Source organism: Linepithema humile, chromosome 3, assembly GCF_040581485.1.
Source record: "Linepithema humile isolate Giens D197 chromosome 3, Lhum_UNIL_v1.0, whole genome shotgun sequence".
NCBI classification, from domain to species: Eukaryota; Metazoa; Arthropoda; class Insecta; order Hymenoptera; family Formicidae; genus Linepithema; species Linepithema humile.
The window spans coordinates 23,538,138-23,557,972 of NC_090130.1; the positions used below are offsets into that span (position 1 = coordinate 23,538,138).

Sequence of the window (19,835 nt, forward strand, 5' to 3'; positions counted from 1 at the left end):
ACTTGTTTTGCGTCGAAGAAACTCGCTTTTTGCTTTCAACGTGTCTCCTCGCATTTCTTCTTTACAGAAGTTCCCTTTTTTACATTCTTGCTTGCTATTAATTTTCTTTCTACTTTTATTCTTGAAAAAAACTATCCAGCGACACACAAATCCGAATTAATCTCCAAATTAATACAATTCTCGCCGATTTCGCCATTATGACATGCGATAAAATATTAAATCGTACGATTTATGTGATTCTCGCGACGGTGACACCTTTACAATATTCAACAAACGTTTCACCAATCCGGTTACTGATCTCTCAGCGATAGACTTTCAAATTCCGCTGTCGATTAAATCTATTTCGGCGCGGTCGGAATCGAGGCTCGCCGCGACATTTCTGCCGTCGAGCGCGTGACACAGAATCGATCAAATATTAATCTACACCGACGAGAAAGAATGACGCAAAGTCGCGCGTCGACGTCAGCAACCGAGAGAGATTTTTCCGCTCGAAACTCCTCGGCGCGATTATACGAGTTCGGCGTCTCTCTTTTAAGAAGACGTCGGTCACACCGCAATACTTTTCTACGTATCTTCCACTAACCGCGGACCTTGAATTAAAATCCCATAAAGTCCAAGTCCCTTTCCTCGTCGTTGCCTCATTCCGGCTGCATTTATCGTCTTTAATTTCCATCCTCATGTGTTATTCATGCCGGCCCGCGCACGATTCCGCCGCGCGGTAACGTGAATGTACAGCTGTACATATACAGCCGTGCCGCGTCCGTGAATACACGCGTGTGGATGCGTGTGCCCGCCATCCCGGCCTCATCCCGAATCCCGGCCGCGCACGCGGCACCACCGCGTATCGGGAATCGCTCGGAGTCCCTCGAACACTACCAAACCTTGCGCCAAGCAGCAGCACTCTCCCTATTCTCGCGGTGGGTGGCAAACATCCTCTCTTATCGGTACAGCAATGGGCAAACGATCGTGCTTGCGGGGAAGCTAAGGACTTTGCCAGATTCTCGGATGACGGATCTGGACAACCGCGCTCGCGTGTCCGCTTCTACTTGCTATTGTGCACGTTCGTGCGAGCGTATGCGCGTCACGGTGTATACATCTATATGTGTGTGTGTACGTATGTACACGTATATACACGTATATACACGGCCGGTAGTGAGAGACTGTTCGTTGGCTAACGAACCGAGGCGTTTTCTGAATTCCAAAGAGCCTGGCCATCTCTGTCCGCGATCCTCCACGCCTTTCTCTTAATCTTTGCTCCCGGAAGCTACGCTTCCCCCGTGATCCAATAAGTACACGGAAAAAGCAAATCTCGTTTACCGGACACGTCGGGGCGAACACTGTTGATGTCGTCATCAGTTCGGACGTCCATCCTGATGAGGACGAATGTTCTTTGCCGGTCGAGAATGCGCGAAATACACGTTAGGAAATCACACGTTCTCTGCGCTACAGTTGACTTTCTTTGATGAGCAGCACTAAAGTTAACCGAACAATTAAAAATCATATTCGCAATAATTCGGAATTCGATAGATTATGGATATCGGAAAGTAATGAGAACGTAACAATTCGTGTAAGATATTTTCTTGGTTTCTGAATTTTTCAATTTTTCTTGCTATAACCGAAGCACTAAAAGTCGAATCCATCAAGATTATATCGGTTTCATCTCTTGCAATTTGCACGATGATCGCCTCATCGTACGGATTTCCAGCTCATGTAATGTTAAAGAACTGTAATGCATCGTGCGCGTGCGGAGATAAAACGTCTCTTGCGACGTAAATTGCCGATACGAAATTTGCCGCTTAATGGGAATCGATTTGGCGGAATTCAGAAAGAAAACGTTCAAGCGCGTTCCCATCGTTACGCGCTAATCCGATGTGGCTGATTGCCGCTTAATTATCGAATTGTGACGTGCGCGCACTGTCGATGGTCCAAAACTAACTTGACATTCGCACGATCAATAACGCTCGCTCTGTATCCATCTTCGCGAGTATTGTTACTATCGAATAAACCAATAAAGCGACGCGGGATTTGATAGCATCAACCATGACGGAAATTCAATAAAATTCTTATCGTCGTTATATTAGTATTCGCGTTTTTTAATTAGAAATCTAATGACGCAGTTTATCATACAGAGCATAAATAGGAATACTCGTTAAAAACACTAATTTTATTTGTCAAAAGTAATTATATGAAACTCACCAATTACTTCGGTATATTGATTCTTATTTTGCGATGTTTTCGCTAAATTATTCTTATTTCGTCTATAGCAAAAAAATTACTGAAAATAAAATTTCCCTTTAATAGTAAATTAAATTTCCTTTACAGCAAATTCGTGTTTTTACGAGTGAATTTACTCGGTAAAATTTTTCTATTTTATCTTTTATCAGATTTTACTGTAATATCGAATAATTGGTTATAGCAGTGAAATTCGGTCGCTTTCGCATCGAATATGCAATAGTAGCATCGTTTTTGCCACGATAGCAGAATCCTCTTTTTTTCTTTTTTCGATATTGAGCATATATTATTGGAAGAAAAAAATTTAATTTCATTCAGATTGCGGCAATTCTCTCACGTTTCGATACTTGAAACCTACTTTTGCGAACGCAATACACACTATAAGTATACAATTCATTCCCTATAAATATATATTCATTCAAAGATCGGGACAATAAACGCCCGGTAACAACGGATCCTCCCACGCGAGTCACGTTTCACGCTTGTTCTCTAGGTCGCGGGATCTCGGACGAGACGACCGATTACAGCCTCCTGGTGGCGTGCTTCGCCGGCGGTGTAACCGCCATTTGTATTCTGATCGTCGGGATAACGCTGACCCTGTACCGTCGCAATCATCCGACGAATCGGGGGACGAAGACGCAGACGGCGACGGAGCAGCCAGCGCATTACGAGAGCAAGGAGGATCGCTTGGCGGTGCCGCCGGTGACGGGCGAGGCACATCGGGACGAATTCAAGGAGCAGATAAACGCGGAACTGCCGGACGACGATCCGGACGTAATACCAAGCAAGGCCGTCGAGAGACGGCCGGACATCTTCGAGCCAGGCTACGTGTCCGGCAGGCCGTCCGAGCGGGCGAAGGACTTCAGGTGCCTCGAGGATCTCGATTATCCGTCGCCCGCGTCGGTGCTACACGCCAAGGACTCCTGGATCTATCCAAACGGCTACGTGGAGAAGGGCGAGAAGAGTCTGAGCCCGTTACGGCCCAGCACGCTGCCGGTGCATCGCAATCATGATATCTATACGAGGAGTCTGCGTGTACAGGAGAGTTGTATATAAACAGGGGGGGTGCGGAGAACGCGTGGTTAACCCTTTCCGATAACACTCGCCAAACCGTCGTACGCGATTAACGACGCTTGTAAATAGACAATAACTATCGTTAAGGATTCCCCTCCCCCCCCCCCACACACACACACACACCTTCCACAATCATCGATATTCCTATTCTTGTTTTTCACCTAGGGATAAGAAAGGTAGCTGTTAGCCTCGTCTTAAGGGAAACGTGATATACTCGGGACGCCGTCGGTCGAGGCGTCTCGGTCGGGAGCGTGTACAGAGACAATAATTTCCGCCGTTGAAAAAAAAGATTCCCCTCCCCGTCACCCTTTTGTCTCTTTGTCGGAAGCCTTCCCGGAGTAGGAAGCTGTCCGCGAATGTCTGGAAGAGCGTACATGTTTTGTCTACGGATGTTCTATCGTGCTTCGTGGTTAATTAAATGGTCAAATGGATATGTAAACGTTTGTATATACGGATAAATAAATCTTGTTGTTTAATATGCACGTACCGGCCGTCGTCATTTACGTAATTCACTCCCACGATAGCTCCGATCATCGGCGGCGATCAGATCAGCAATCAGATCGGCGCGATTAGCTTCCGCTACGTCACTATGGGGGTAAGTATTAAAAATAAATGAACTCCCTTGCCGGACGAGTTTGACATTTCATTTGCTGTGATTCCTCGTGAACTTTATTTCAATTAATGAGTCCCCTCGGTGCAGCTAAAAATTGTCCATCGTTGCCGAGCTGAGTATGATTCGTCGGACATTTGCGCGTGCTCGCGTGCCCGCTATGCTGACAGTTTGACAGCTCGGTGAATTGGCTCGCCGACCGATGGTTAAATTGGCACTTACTAACAACGTCATGCCGCCGCAATATTCGCACGCGATATGAATGGCCAAGTCGTATAGAGGATTAACTCAACTCAATCATAGATAAATTGGTCGAGTATGGACGCCAAAAATACCATGCATATCACTGGTCATCGTGCTGCAGCAATTTCTCCAGATATTTATGACGCTTGCGTTACGAACAAAATGGTGCGAAAATTCCGAGCGGTTGAGGCACCCCGATATCCCGGCTCCCATCCTCGACTGTACGTATAGATCGTTTGTCTGATCGCTGAGCGACGCAGTTGCGCCGCAACCCGCCCTTAAGCCGCGCGCGACATTCCTTGTTTGCGCTATTTCAGCGACCCGCCGTCGACCGGGGTTTGTTCTTCGACAGACTTCCGGTAAGCCGCTTATCGCCCGCCGGTCGCGCGATAAGCTAGAAATCGACGCAGGCGTCGCACCGTTCTGTGTGTACCGACGATGACGGGGGCCTGTCAGGTTCGCCGGCGACGATAAATCACATCGTTAGGACAACGCTGCCCTTCGCGCCTCGATCAACTCTCATTTCACGTCGAGCGGAAATAAACTGTCAGCATTCCGGCGAGCCTCGGAAGTAGGCAAGTATATCGTCCCCGATGAATCCCGGATTCGATTCCTCCCCTCCCTCCCCTCCCCTCCCCTCTTTGCTCTTCATTCTTTATCTACCGGTCATCCCGGTCGCCGAGGCGCGTCGTGCAAAATAAGCTGTCGTTATACGACACTCTTTCGTTTGCCGTCACCGAGTTCCCTTATCCCTCGTCGTCATCCCGCTATGTCGCCCCCCACGTCCTTTGTACACGAAGTGACAGAGACGGATCCCTCGGCTACATGGTCCGGGAGCGTAGTTTCAGGTAAACAAACCGCGATATATCCCAAAGTGAGTTCCGCCGTCAGCTAGATGCGCACCGTCGACAAGCACGTCCGGAATAATTTGACGACTCTTGTACAGATAGTGCTTGCGCCTCGTCGACCCCTCGAGAGAATAATCGTTGCATCGTCACGACGCGGCGCGAGAGGTGTCGGTTGGGAAGAATGTGAGATTCGCGAAGCGACAACGAACGATCCCCGAGTGCCACTTTTGCCGAGGACTCAGCTAATAATTAATCGTCAGCTGAATGCAAATTTTTGGGACACGTTAATTTTGATTTGGAGAGCTTTTTAGCGTACATTTCGTTATGCAACTTTTATTATTCCGTAATATTTTTGAAAAGCATTGTTCATTCCTTATTCAATAAAAATCAAATGGAGAATAAAATTATATCTATTTATATTTCGTTTTGTTAAAATAAGAAATTTATTTCTCAAATGACCTTTTCTCAAACGCTAACTCAGATTCAAGCTCAAGTGCTTAAGAGATTTATTCCCGCGTTTTATCAAATTGCACAGGCGTTTACATGTGTACTTGCGCTCCTTCCACAGCGAAAAGTACGAATGAGAATTTCTATTTAGACACAGTTTCATGAAATTTCGAGCTGTCGAGACCCTCTTGTTATCTGGAGAACAGCGGTGATTTCAAGCGTCAAAGCGAGGAAATTAATTATTCCCTCTGACAATGATAGACGTTATTCTTGCATAAGACTTAATTTCGTTTTCGTGAATGCGCGACTTAAATGAAGATTGAGCGCGATTGCATTAAGTATTTCGTTAATCCTATTCCCGAATAGAGCGTTGAACGGCGCCGTTAATTTGCACTCGGCTATCTGGTGAATTAGGTTTCTCCGCCTGTTTCGACTATTCGACAAATTAACATTTTAGATCGTACTGTCAGAAATATTACTTGGTCCCTGTTGTCAACTGTTTGGATGTTTGTTCTGGAATCCTGACTCGCTCGTAGTCTGTCTTTAACCGCGACACGCTATCACGCTTCATCAAGAATTAAAAACTTCGTAGACCGCAGATGTTGCAATTTATCGTTGAAAGTCAGCGCAATTTAAAATAGCTCTCTGCAATATAACATTTTTGTAAAATAAATTTGCCTAATGAAGTAAAAATGATAGGCGAGAACATTGTATTACTATTTGTAAGGCGTTTGTTTTAGAAGTGTAAATGCATAAAATTCCTCGTTGAAAAGACTGTATTTATTCACAGTGGTGAATTGAACGACTGCAGGCCGGGAATAACAGTGGCGAAAGCCCCTGAGGTATCGTACGTACCGGCAATACTCCGGAACGCAGAATATTGGGACACTGTCTGCAATAGGATACCCCGTGATATTTTTTTGCCAAGACCTCTGGTTGGCTGTATTATCACAAATATCGCTCCTCATTACTTTCCAGCCGCAGTTTCTATATTTTCTCCTTCAATTATTTCCGCTTTTTATCCAAATTCTTTTTTTTAAATACGCTTTGCAATCTAGCATGCTAATCATCATCCTAATATAATAACACTCATGGTATTACAACTATATTTACGAGAAATTTCAGTTTAATCTCGTATTAACAGAACAGAATATAATTTTCCAACATGCATTAATTTAAACGTCTATTTTCCGCGTTTGCATCTGCCTCGTTACATATTGATTGCATCGTTTGCGTCGCGTTACATACGTGTTACGCGCACATCGTGTGCACGTAATGCATGCGCGCGCGTTCGTGTGTGTTGACATTTCGACTATACTGATCGCGTAACAGAAACGGCGGGATCGGCGGAACGCGGCGTTGGTCGTAGAACAAAAGTAACCATGACGAAGGCCCTTAGGGTATCGTATTCGCGACGTGGCTTCGAAAGCCGGGAATATCGGGGATATTGTTCGCGGTACGATACCGTGAAATTTTACGGCGTCGTATTCGCCGGGGGAGAAGCCCGCCGATCCCAGTAATTTTCCCGGGAAAATTTTCGACACGCCAGTTACATGCCGTGAACCGGATACGACGGAAGCGGCTAATTACGTTCGTCGAATCGACCTTTTTTCACCGCGTCCGAAGCGATGCGAGAAACTGATTTGTTTTTCTCCCGGCCTGCAAATTGCAATCCGGAAGCTAATGCGGACGCGCGGCATTTTCCGAAGCCCGAAACTATCGGCTGCGTCGAAATTACGCGGGGCGAAAAGGAGGAAACTTCCTCGATGGCGGCGATGAGAGCGGCAGCGGTCGTTTCTTGTCCATTTTTACGAGAAAATGGTGTAAGCTTGTAAAGCCCGCGTACGGAATATAGATTTTGTGACTCGCCGTAAAGCGTAATCGCGCTTATCGTAAAAGCGCAATATAACGTGACGCGTAATGTAGCAAGCGAATTTCAGGGAGAACATCGGCGGATTTGATGCGAATTAGTGGAGGGTAGACTGAAATAGGGGGTATATAAAAACAAATGTTCTAAAATAGCATTTTCATCTTTCCTTCAAATTTATATAAATTACATAGCACGATTTCTCTTTTAGAGAAAAGCTGGAAATATTTTTCTAAATATAAAACTTTACGTGTTCAAAATTAAATGCTGATTTTTCGAGACTTGAAGCTAATAATTGCCGACAACAGCATAATCAAACGAGAAACTATCGAGATGATTTCATTTATTCTATACAATGCGTCGAAAATTCTCTATTATTATACATCGAGGCTCTCGTCTTTATTAACAGTAATGGTATAAGTAGCTGTCGGCATGATGCTGAAAGAGGTTTAATATTTCACTTTTATCGCATATCCATCCTTACGCCTGTCAGGATATGAACGGCGAAACGCCAACCTAATAACGCAGTCGTTAGACAAAGTTGAAATATACGTTCGATGAAAGATCGAATGTACGGGAACCGGATATTTCATTTCGAAACTCGACGCCGCGATACGTCAACGCGGAATCACCACCCCTCTCCTCACCGCGCGTAGTATTGCCGAACTTCCGTTACAAATTTTACTTTCTCGCTTCGCTCGGGTAAAGTAATTGGCTCTCCTCTCCCGATAAACCCTGCCGACGTTACCGAGTTAAGTGTCTCGCGGATCCGCTTTCTTCCTTTTACGAGGGAAAAAGTCTTGGAGGCATTGGAGTTCATAAATTTCATCTCGCGCGCCGTCGAATTTCCCGATGAAAAAGATTTACGGAGGGTAAAAATACTGGGAGAAAGAGAGAGAGAGAGAGAACAAGATTGGGAGAGAAAAAGAGTGAGGCTTGTTTCCTCATAACCCGTTTCCTAATACCCCTTTAATTTCCCGTATTCCACGGCCTACTTCGCACGGCTCCCTACCGCTGATACGATTAAAGCGGCGTTCTCTTCGCCGGCAATGCCATCAACAACCGTATTTTACAGCGTTGCGACAGCTGGCTGCGTCTTCTTCATTTTTCATCTTTCTTTTCTTTTTTTTCTTTATTGTCTTTCAGTGCCCAGACTGAAGAACTCTTACGTGCGTTGTGTCGGAAGTCGATTAAATGCCATCTATTTGTGTAGCAATGTATAATAATTAGCGGTTAAACTAGGACGCGACAGATTGGTATGAGCAGTCTTAGACTCCTGTCTATCGCCTCGCGTCGACTGGAGTATGCAAACCGCAATCCTTCGTAATGCCGACGCTCGTCTCGCCTCACAGATGTTTCCTCCGTATCTCTCGTGTAAGGGGTGTAAATATGCCAGCCGCGCATTCAACCTTGCATCTCAAGATACGGAATTTTTCACGCATAACCGCCGATCACGATCGAGCAATTTGTCAGACTTTCGGTTTGTTTCATCAATCTGTATCGTTTAATTTATGACCAATTCGTCATGCTATTGTTTGGTGAAAATGCTAAATTTCTAGCAAATACGATTTATTTAAAATATATATGTGCACCTGCTTTTATGATGAAATATTTCTTTACTTGTAATAAAATCGTTTGTGTGAAAAAGTGATAAAAAATAAAATTAATGTTATAAAGAATTGAAACGAAATTAAAATGTATTTTAACTGGCCACTCGACCGGCTCTTCTTTTTCCATATTGAACAATTTGTTTGCACTGTTGCAGTTTCCGAGGTTCAATATTTTCAACCTTTTCGGGTACGCAGCAATAGCTAGAGAAGAATTCTATCGTTTTAGCTCCGACCAAGATGCCACGGCACGTCACCAAACAGAAACTTTTATGTTACTTTTATGTTTTACCCGAGTTCGAAGTAAGAGACGTTCAATGGGCAAATATTTTATCTATGCAAGCAGCTTTGAAAAATGGCAATAGACTAAATGGCTTGAAATAATCATAATTATAAAATCAAAGTCACCTATATGAGAAAAATGAAATTAAAAAATCAATATTGTATACAAAAGACTTGAAGTGTAGCCTAAAACCTAATATCGCAGAACAGTCACGGTAGCGTTAAACATTTGTTTTACAGGCAACGCCGATTTGACATTTTGATTAAGATCTGAACTTCCAAATTATCCAAATTATTTTATTGACCATGTTTTAAATTAACAATCAAAGGACATCTCGGAGGCTACAGAATGCGTCGTAAAATTCGACCTGGCAAATGGCGTCAAATTAAGAAATTGTACGACATCAGAGGTCAGGGAAGTACGTAATATTTGCACTGAGATTAACCTATAAATAAATTATTATTACTGTTAGATTGGTACTATTATTATTATCGGTATTAATTCCGAGAAGCGTAAAATTGCTTAAGGAGAAAATTCGCCGCGTTACAACTTCCCGTCGTCCTGCGTGCGCGCGTGCGATAATTATTCGTTGACAGAAGATAATTTAACGCGCGTTATTAAACGCGGCACGACGCGACGCGGAGCGCTTTGCTCCGGCGCGTTTATTCCATCTCGCGCGCGATTCACTTTCCAAGCTACGAAAATCCATTACAATCTTTCTCACCCGCGTCTCGCATCGTACAATATACGGGGCGTCCCGGCTTCAAAGAACGCACAACCCCCATCCCATCTGCTTCTCTTCCTCCGCTACTCCCTCTTATATTCCGCCGTGATACCTCGGCGGGGTGAGTGTGCAATATAATCTTGGTACACACAAGAATGGTATCTCGAGACGCCGATTCGACCGAGCAAGCGTTTGGTCGTTTTGAAAATTGCGGACGATGAGCTCGCGCGCGCTCCGGCACTTCATCGAGCCCGCATCATTTCCGGTACGTTGTTCCGTCATCGAGTCGCAGAAATTCACGACAGATTATTTCGGGGAGGGGAAAGCGAGAACGGGCGAAGTAAGGAAGGGGGGAGGGGGTGAAACGGGCGGAAATCACGGTGGAAGAAGCCGGAGGGGATGAATGAGCAACAAACGTGGCGAGAGTGAAGTGGTCGTGCACTTTACAAAATGAGATACACCCACGCCGATAAAACGCCACACCTATATGTACGTGATACGCCGCGGATATAACGGCGGAATTAAGAACGGCTCCGACGCCGCAAACTAACGACGGACCGAAAGTAAGAATCCGCTGACGCGAGATGTTGCGCTTAATCGTTGTGCATTTCGTCGAGCGAGCGGGCGAACGAGAGGGAGAAAGGAAGAGGAGAAATGCAGTACGCCATCGCTTAAAGCACGAGTAATCGCAGGACCATTTTACCATTTAAATCTACAGCGCGTAGCTTAGGATCCAGAATTTATATCAGAGTCCGAGAAGATCTTTTTGTTAAACGAATGAATTGTCTAGATAGAGATGTTTGGCTTTTAAATTGATATCCAAGAATATTTACATTACATTAGCAATTAGGAAGAAAAAAGTGTGCAAATAATTGAGCGTATCTCGTTGCTATAATATTAACATCTTAATTATACTATAATAATCAATATAAAAAAGACGAAAATATACGTTTTTTAAAACGCATCCTTCGAAAACGATTTGTAACGGTGTGGCTGTTATCCGCTATATTTTTAACTATGACGCGCGCTAACATCAATAATTCAGTTTCTTGCAGTCGAGATTTTTTTTTCGACGATAAAAAATGCACGCCACACGTGCCTCCTATTTTCACGAAATTTTCACGAAATTTTCACGAAATTTTTCATCGACCGTCCTCATCTTTTCGCGAAGCAATCGCGGCACCATCAAATGTTGCGGTTTCGGTTTTCCGCCGGATACTCATCAGCGAAGGGATTCTTGCTCGTTCATGTCTAATTATCGATCGATCGCGGATGACAAAGGTAGCGCAAGCGCGCGTCACCGATATCGATTTATCTGTCGACGATTAATTCCCCGGACGTATCTCTTCACCAGAAGGATTTCTCGTGCTCGCACAGACGACTCCAGAAGCCATGTATGCTATACGTACGCGAGTTATATAACATATCCATATTTCATCGCGTGCGGAAAGGACCATCTTCTCGCGGGATCGCTCGCTGTTTCCCTGGCACGAGCGCGCACCCTCGCGCGACCGAATTCCACCCTCTTCCGCGGCGCGTTTTTTTGTCCTCGAATTCAACGGCGCGGAGGTCGGGCGTGGATCGACAGTGGAATACACAACCGCGTGGAAATAAAAAATGTATACCAGTGGGCGGAATGCGAAGCCGAAATCGTTGTCGATCAATCGCGGTACCACCCTCGCAATCATGGAAGGATCAGTAGCGTAGATCCTATCAAAATTTGTTCCCGTCGTTATATTAAAAATGTGAATCGTTTGGAAAAAGGAAAAGAATACACATTTCCGTGTACCAACCTGATTCTACATTATGAGTTTTTTGTTACTGATTTACTTTTCGTTAATTTTCTATCTTGATCGACACTATTTCTGGCTTACACTCAAATAGCCATCATCTCTATATTTTAAGCTTTAAACGTTCCAAAATTAGGTAGAATATAATCAGGTTTCACACCAACAATTAGAAAATATGAATTTGAAAAAACATTGCGAAAATAAAAGAAATATTCATATAAATTACAATAGCATTATAACTTTACGGTCGACTATGAAAATGTCTCATCTTTGACAATCTGCAGTTTTATATGTTAGAATAATAATATGGAATGTTTTCCTACCCAATCTTTTTATAGCAAGCTTACACCAGGAAAAAAATTTAGTGTTTTTAACAAAATTTTATAGTTGCTTTTATTTATAGCAATCAAATATTTCGTTTTATATTATGAAAGATTTAGTTGTTTTTGCTAAAATAATTTTTACATTTTGTTGTCTTGACCAAATAATTTATTTCTTAGAAAATGTTCAATTTCTAGATTTTATATTTAGTTCAAATAATCAAGTTAATAAAGTTAGTTGAATAAAGCAAAATTAGACTTCCTGTGAGAAATACAGGTCGAAAGAACATCTATTAGATATCGACTAGACGTCTAATATACTTATGATACATCTTTTCAACCTGTCATTTCTCACTGAGTTAGGGTTAATATTACGTGTAAGAAATTAGTTAAATTAATAAAACATTTTTGTTTAAATTAATAAATCTTGTTTTGTTAATATTTTTAGTTGTTATATCAAGGAAAGCAATTGTAGGGAAAAAGTGTTACTAATAAAGACATTTGTTTAGGATAACTAAATACATTTGGTTGAGCATATTTCAACCAAATATTTTTGTTACCGTAATAAAAATTTGATTTTTTCAACTAAATATTTTTCCTAGAGTGTAACGTTTTATAAGAGAATTGTTCACATCAGTCGCTAATTTTGAACAGCAGATCAAGCGTATGTCATATCCGGCAGAGCGCAGGCCGCCCTCTCGGCCGTCATCGAAAGTATATTGGAGGAGTGTCTGCAAGACGCCAAGAACTTGGCTACGGCGACTGGTAAGAGCTGCGTTACTCCCGAAGAAATGGAGAAAGCATTAAGGAAGCTCTGCCTACGTTTAAACGCGCAGTCGAGCACGCCGAGCAAACAGAAAGTTAACACGCAGCACGAAGACGCTTGAACTGAGAGTTTGGCGAAATCTTCTCAGCGCAAGATATCTTTGCGACATCAGCCAGTCAGTTCAAAAGAGAGTTCTCGTACTATCGTCTCTATTGCTAATAAGTGTCGAATTGTACGAAAGTGTGTATTGTTCTCACGAATCATATATCTCTGTTCATTCTCATTTGTTCACTATTCATTGTAACGTTTATTCACAGTCCAAAATTGAGAAACTAACAATAAGAAAATAAATTCAAGATTGTATTACAAAATGTACAAAATAATAATTTATAAAATAATAATTTGATATCAATATCTATCAAATATCTATTGACACAAATATTCAATTGAATAAAATAAAAGGAGAGAAAATATATTTCGTCTTTCGGGCAAACTTAAAAGGATCCAGCTGTAGTAATCAAACTTAAGAAATCAGTCTTAAGCGTTTTAAAAAAAAAGAATGCAAATATTTCTAACTTATTTCTTTCGTAACACAATTAACGCCGTCGTATTGAATAATGGAAAATTATTAAGCGCGAGAGAGCGATATCTTTTGCATCACGTGTCACCCTTGTTTAACTCGCGATAACTGCGTATCCATCAATAACAATTGTTCACTCTGCTTTTGACTTTGATTGGAATTTCTCTCGTTTAATGTGACGAATCGCGTCACGAGGGCCTTTCCATGTTCATCACCGTTGAAGAGCAGTCATCGTGACAGCGACCAAGCAGTTGTTGCGAATTTGCTGGCGATTCGTGCGGCAAAGCGGCTTCTCGCGTGACTGGGAAATTCATTAAGCGACGCGATAAACCAAAAATAATTCTGTTCTGCGGCATTGTCGAGCGTACGCTTTAATGAACGAGACGAACGGCGATACATATATTTTTCCCTAGGCACGTGTGTTTTTCGCGCTTCACCGATCTTGCGGCTTATCCCGTCAACAATTTCGTCGAGAATTCATGCGAGAGGCGGGAATTCTGCTCGATGTAACGGAATGCATTCTCACTTTTGAGGATTAAAGTCGACTCTGTTGTAAATGAGCGTCGTACAAGAAAACAAAGGAATAATCACATTACATTATATGATATTCACATCGCACACACGTTATTTTGCATATAGAGTTTCGCGTAAAACACACGTGTTGTTTTATAATCCAACACTCTCTGCTAGCATTTATTTATCACGTAATAATTATTAATCTTGATATGCAGAATAATTTAATTTACGCAAACTATTGTGTATAGTCGACACGATATATGATACATATTGTATATTTTCCAACGTTCGAAATCGCATCATATTTTTCGATAGTATATCGCTAAGCCGCGAGTGTTTTTGTCATTATGGAGATATGAAAGCCGGCGTGATCTGTCGAGCGTACAACGTGGATATTATTACAGCGCAGACCAAGACGGAGTACAACTCAATCCCGACTGATATATTTCATCACACAGTTTTCCATGCAGTCTGACATCAAATAAAAATCATTTGAAAGCACCCCGAGATACGCGCGTCCGGGCTCTTTAGAATTATATCTCACTAATGACGTTGCGCGCGACTCCTTTAGACGACAGTATTCTTATGCTGAAGTTTCCTTTCGGCCAGATTCAGCTTCAAAAAGTGTGTTTTGTTCACGTCGCTGCAGCGGCGTCTTGGCCGAGTACACCTCTTTCCGTATGTCGTGTGCTCACAAAGGGAGCGAGAGAAAGCGACGCGCGGGATATCTCCACTCCGGCAGACACGCAGAGGCTCAATATTTACGAGCGGATCCACGCGAAATAATTGGGACACGTTAACAATGGACCGGTCTGTCCTTCCTTCTTTTTTTGTTCGTTTGCTTGTTTTTGTTTTTTCTACCCCTCTCTTGGTTTTTTTTTTTTTTTCATTTCGACGCGTCGCGATCGAAAAGTTAATAGATACGTGAAATGGTGCGCGATATTCGTTACTGTGCCGCGCCGATTTTATTTGTAACTCGAAAATTCGCTGTTTCATGAAACGAGATTCGTAGATATGTGCGTACCTGAAGCCGCGTGTTACGGTCGGAAAATATTTTTTTCCGTGACAGCTCCACGAGAACGACGGAAAAAAAAGAGCACACGACCGGTGATAATCAATCGAAAAATGATTTCGAATGGCGTAACGGACCGGCCGCCGCGTCATAAATCTTTAAACCTAGCGATTAAGCAGATATGTCCACCTGCCAAAACGAATATTCACGATTTTTGATATACGGGGAATGAATCCGGAATACATTACGCGCGTGTATCAAAGCATACAACTTGGAAACGTTCGATCTAATTTCAATGTAAAGCATCGCTCGACACAATTTCGCGACTGTAATTTAAATAATAATGAAATGTTTAAATAAATGCGGCGACATTCATTGTAGCAAAGCGCTACAATAACATTTTCCGTTCGCTGCAGCTGTCGCAATCTTGTACGTTTACGTATTATCATTCCTTGAGAATAAGAGAGAAATTGTGTGCTTATTTCTCTTACCACAATGATTTTAATTCAGATTCAACAATATTATGCAACGATTACTTTTCGTTTGGATTATAAAAAAATAATTTTTGTTTCTTTCGAAATTGCTTCATGGGAAAATAATACGCGAAATGTTCATCGGTGGGAAAATAATTTCTCTTTCACGCAGTAGAAAGGCGCAGATTGGAAAGGTATTTAATAAACGAATGGTTTCGAATTTATGGACGTTGAATATTCATTCGTGTCCTCTTTTATGGTAAAATGTGTTTAGTATTTCGTGAAACAGTTTAAGTCAGCATTTCAATTATTATCTCTGGGATATAAAAAAGAAGTTTCACACGGGGAATATTTAATGGTAGGAAAAAAATATGTGTCATGTAGGTGGTCCAAGCAAGCTGGAAATCACCAGAAAACAAATTAATTTCGGTCTCACGTGCCTTTCGTCGGAGAGCTCTTCGTATTGTGCGTGCTCCGCCTCCTATAAGCCTTCTGTCATAATAATAGCTTCAGTTTTGATCTAATCCTAATTAAACCTTAATTAAATGCTTCTCCGCCTGCACGTTTATCAAAAGACGGAGAAAGGAAACGTGGACAAGAGAAGCATGAAAAAAGCTAAATGTAATTTATTCAAAGATGTAATTTAACGTAAAATTTGACTTAGTTTTCCATCAAAAGATCCACTTAGATCAGACCTGTCGACTATTCCATTATTCTTTCAATCTATACTTGAAAGTCAGTATCAAGTGAAACGCTAGAATAAAACATGAATAAGAAAATAGAAAATAGAAAATAAAAGAAGAATTTATAAAACTGTTCACTTCAACGGCACGAGCGATAGATATTTTGTACAATAAAATATTTATCGATATTTCAATTTTTTTTATAAATCTCATTGAAAGAGCTGAAGATCCTTTGTTTTATTTGTGAGGAAATTTCTCATTTCTTAGAAGCAATTTTTAACAGTAACTAAAAAATTTCAAACTTATTTCTTGCGCCCTGCTGTTTATTTAAATGCGTACTGATTTTATTAGAATCAAAAATTCTAAATTAACAAGCTGTATTTTCAGGCGAATAACTCTTTTTCGTTATTCCGTTCTTCCTGATTGCATACATAAACCTCGATTTCGTCATCGCTTGCATAGAGTCAAGTCTGTCATGTCTCGAAGACACCAAGGTGGTCCGCGTCCGTGACCGGAATTAACCGGGAACAAATTAATTCCGGTCCGCGCGGGCGTTCCGCCGGGAATCAGTCCGTCGCGTTGGCCCTCGAAGCTAACGAAGTGAGTCCCGGCTTGTCCTCTTTCCACTCGTCTCACGCGCATCCGTAAAATAATAACTTTATGATGCCCGTTGCGAGACGTCCCAATGAGACGAGGCCGGACCGTGTGAGCGAAAGAAAGGGTCGTGAAAGGGACAAGTAAGGAGTCCTGCGCGCGATGGTGAGAAAAGAATGGCGAGAGAAACACAGAAGAAGATAAAAGGTGAGTCGAAGAGAAGCGGGAGCAAAAGAAAGAGAGAGAGAGAGGCCGCGGCACGAAACGAAAGAATGGAAACTAAAATAGTCCCCGCGACTCGAAACGAAGGAAAAACTCATTCCGTCTGCTCGCTCACAGCCGTGGGCTGCTCTATTGTGAGACGGCCAACTATTGTGTAGTTCGTGGTAACCACGGACCACCGTCGTTCGTTTCTCGGTTCCCCTCGGCGTCCCTTTACCTCCCGCTCGGGTCCTCTTCGTTCTTTCTTTCAAACCTCCCTTTCCGCAGAATCCACCACCTCGCTCTCGGTCGCGCTACACCCTCCTCGTCGCTCCGTACGTCATTTCTTTTTGTCCCGACGCAGCCGCGCCGCGAAACGATGCGATGCACCGTCGAAACGGCGTATCCCCCCCCCTCTCTCTCTCTTCCCGCCATTGTTTGCGATGTTCTTTTCGCAAATGCACGGAAACGTCGTAATCTTCCACGTTACAAGATGCAAAAAAATGACATCGAGATATCGCTGCAAACCTTCGCACTTTGTTCCAGTCAGCTGTTCAAGATCAAGAAACGCAATATATTTGTTTGTTGTAACTAATTTTCCGTTGGTAGATATGAGACGAAGATAAGAAAAGCGAAAGAGACGCTCGACTTTCTTCAGTTTCCTCTCGTCACGTTCTTCGTAATGTTCCTCATTCACGTTATTAAATCAGTATCGTCGTAGTCTGCCGGCAAAGGGGCAACGATGCGGGGGAAAACGCTTGGCGTCTTCTCGCGCAAATTTCGACTTAAGTTTCTCGTAATGAGATAGCTCGACTCGAGAAGTTATCGTCGCGGGTCGCTCCCGTTGAACGATCCACTGTACTTTCTACGGAAGCTTTACTCTGAAGTTGTTGAAAGCGACATTCACCCTACGATAAGGATTCGTCAATTTGTAAAGACCGTAAACAAATGAAAGTTTGTATGCTTCTCGCAGTTGCAATTTCGATGAAGTCACTCGAGAGAAAATATCAAAACCGCAATCTTGCCTGCCTCGTTGTTATCGCTTTCGTGATTTTCACAATTAAGGATGCTTGCGACACACTTTTAAAATTTGTCCGATTGTTGGAAAGCACAAAGGAAATGATGGTTACAAGCGTCAGTTGAAAAAAATTCTTTAACTACTCTACTGACTAAATTCATGTTTCTCATCAAGATTTATTTCGCGATTTTCAAATGTTAAAGGGAATGTAACTTTCAGTAAAATTTGTCGAGATGAAGCAAATGGAAAAATAAGGCAACGAAAGTTTGCAGTTGGATATAAAAGTATAAACTTACAGCACAATATTTTGTATTCTAGCAATCGTATCGGTGTTAATTGTTCTGTAATCATATTAGCACTTCAGGAAAAACTCGAAGAAACAGCGGAATTATCGAGAATGAAAAGCGGGACATCTTTAATGTAATGCTCTAGAAAATATGATATTTGATGAAAAATAAATATATAGGAACCGCCGATGCGCTTAATGTTACAGCTAAACTCCTACGTGCCGATAAATCAATAGTAGTAAATATATACCGGACTGAGATTAAGATAAGTAGCGCTGTTCTCGAGTCGGATATATCGCCACACCGAATGTCGCGCGTCACACAAGTCGCGTCTCGTGCGAGCATGCAAGACGATGATATCGGTTTAAATTCGACACCGTGTTTCCGCAACAGCTCAATAAATCAGTAGGGATCTCTCTCCGTTCGCCCCGCCGATTCTCGCAAGAGTCACCTTCGCCGTTTCTGCTCCGAGAATAATGCATTCCCCATCGAGCATCAGGATGCCGTCGAATCCTCTAACCTGATTTCACGGTATCTTCCTTTTTTTTTTACAAGCAGAATACTCCTATAGTTTACTCTCGCATTAACGAAGCGCTGTCATCGACTCGCGTCGCCGTCGGACTTTTAATTTCCCGACGGGATTCTAAAAACTTCTTCCCAGTAGGAGAAGGGCTTCTTCGACAATTCCGAGCTGCGAGCTTCGGCGGGCCGAGGGTTGTTCAGACCGATGGGCAGGGGGGAGGAGTGGGCGACAAGAGGGAATGCAAGGAAGTGGTGCGGGGAAGAGTGATAGAAGAAAGCGTCTACAATCTCGTGGAAATAATCTCCGCGAATATCGCGATGGAATTTAGTTTGATAATTCGTACTGTAGTGACGTTTCGGATCTCAAGATGGATGCGCCGTAATATCGTCCCGGTGCTGCGTGCATAATGCAACGGTTACGGCGCAAAAATGCTCGTGAGAAAGCGCTGAAGTGCGCGGCCGGGCGCGCTTGCGGTCAAAATTTTCTCCGTCGTGCGAGACAGCCCGCTGGATGAAATTAAAACGAGAGTGGAAACGTAAGCACGCTATCGCGTACAGCTGTCGCGTCCGCCGTATGTCGGCAAACTTCCTTAAATCACTCTTTTTCCACACAGTGACGCTTTTCCCATAGACATTTTCTATGAGGCGTCGCGCGAGGCGGCGCCTTTCGATGCCCGAGCGAACGCGAATCAAAGTGGAGAACGTTGCAAACGCGGTATTCTCGAGTCCTCCAAAAAATTGGAGCCGTTGCTAATGTAATGCCGCAGCGTGGAAACAGAAAACTCATAATTTAATCACGCAGTTTACACCGCAATGCGTTCTCATAAATTAATTGCAATCAAATCCGCCGATTGCTGTAACAATTAAAATATTTATGCTGGCGTGAATTAAAACATTTCAGCACTTTCTACGCAATAGAACATAATAAATGAATAAACAACATTAAATTTAATATTTTCTAAAAGCGCTAACATCTCATGAGCGTCGTGACGGAGTGCTCTTAAATTCCCATTTTTGTAACATCGCCCTCTCGTCAGTATGCTGCTCGGGGCACGCTGGATTATTCAGCGCATTTCACACAGAACGCGTTACAGAATTTGCGAGTTCCAACAGTATTAAAGTATTGAAGTTACGCTTT

At 42.7% G+C, this 19,835-nt stretch overlaps 2 protein-coding genes and 1 long non-coding RNA gene across 4 annotated transcripts in view; 2 read left to right on the top strand and 1 right to left on the bottom strand.

Moving 5' to 3' along the window:
* LOC105668770 (neural cell adhesion molecule 2-like) overlaps positions 1–3,788 on the top strand; it is a 29,739-nt gene extending 25,951 nt beyond the window's left edge. Inside the window, exon 9 of the mRNA XM_012361309.2 lies at positions 2,726–3,788. Within this exon, the coding sequence (XP_012216732.1) occupies positions 2,726–3,288 (563 nt within the window). The 3' untranslated portion in view covers positions 3,289–3,788. The remainder of the gene's footprint in view (positions 1–2,725) is intronic.
* Positions 1–19,835, bottom strand: part of LOC136998753 (uncharacterized) — a 75,836-nt gene that overhangs the window by 28,129 nt on the left and 27,872 nt on the right. The window lies entirely within an intron of this gene.
* LOC136998752 (uncharacterized) lies at positions 8,241–14,900 on the top strand. 2 transcript variants are annotated; one of them, XM_067351884.1, is made up of 2 exons: positions 8,241–9,629; positions 12,700–14,900. In XM_067351884.1, the coding sequence occupies exons 1-2, from the start codon at positions 9,560–9,562 to the stop codon at positions 12,930–12,932; spliced, it is 303 nt and encodes a 100-aa protein (XP_067207985.1). In that variant the 5' UTR covers positions 8,241–9,559; the 3' UTR covers positions 12,933–14,900. The 2 variants fall into 2 exon arrangements, with proteins under 2 accessions (XP_067207985.1, XP_067207986.1); XM_067351885.1 differs by having other exon boundaries at positions 8,242–9,629; positions 12,703–14,900.

Excerpts from the sequence above, each read along its gene's own strand:
- LOC136998752 (XM_067351884.1), top strand. The coding sequence starts at position 9,560 with ATGCGTCGTAAAATTCGACCTGGCAAATGGCGTCAAATTAAGAAATTG. Across the intron at positions 9,630-12,699 it reads CGACATCAGAGGTCAGGGAA|CAGATCAAGCGTATGTCATA; the intron begins GTACGTAATATT and ends AATTTTGAACAG.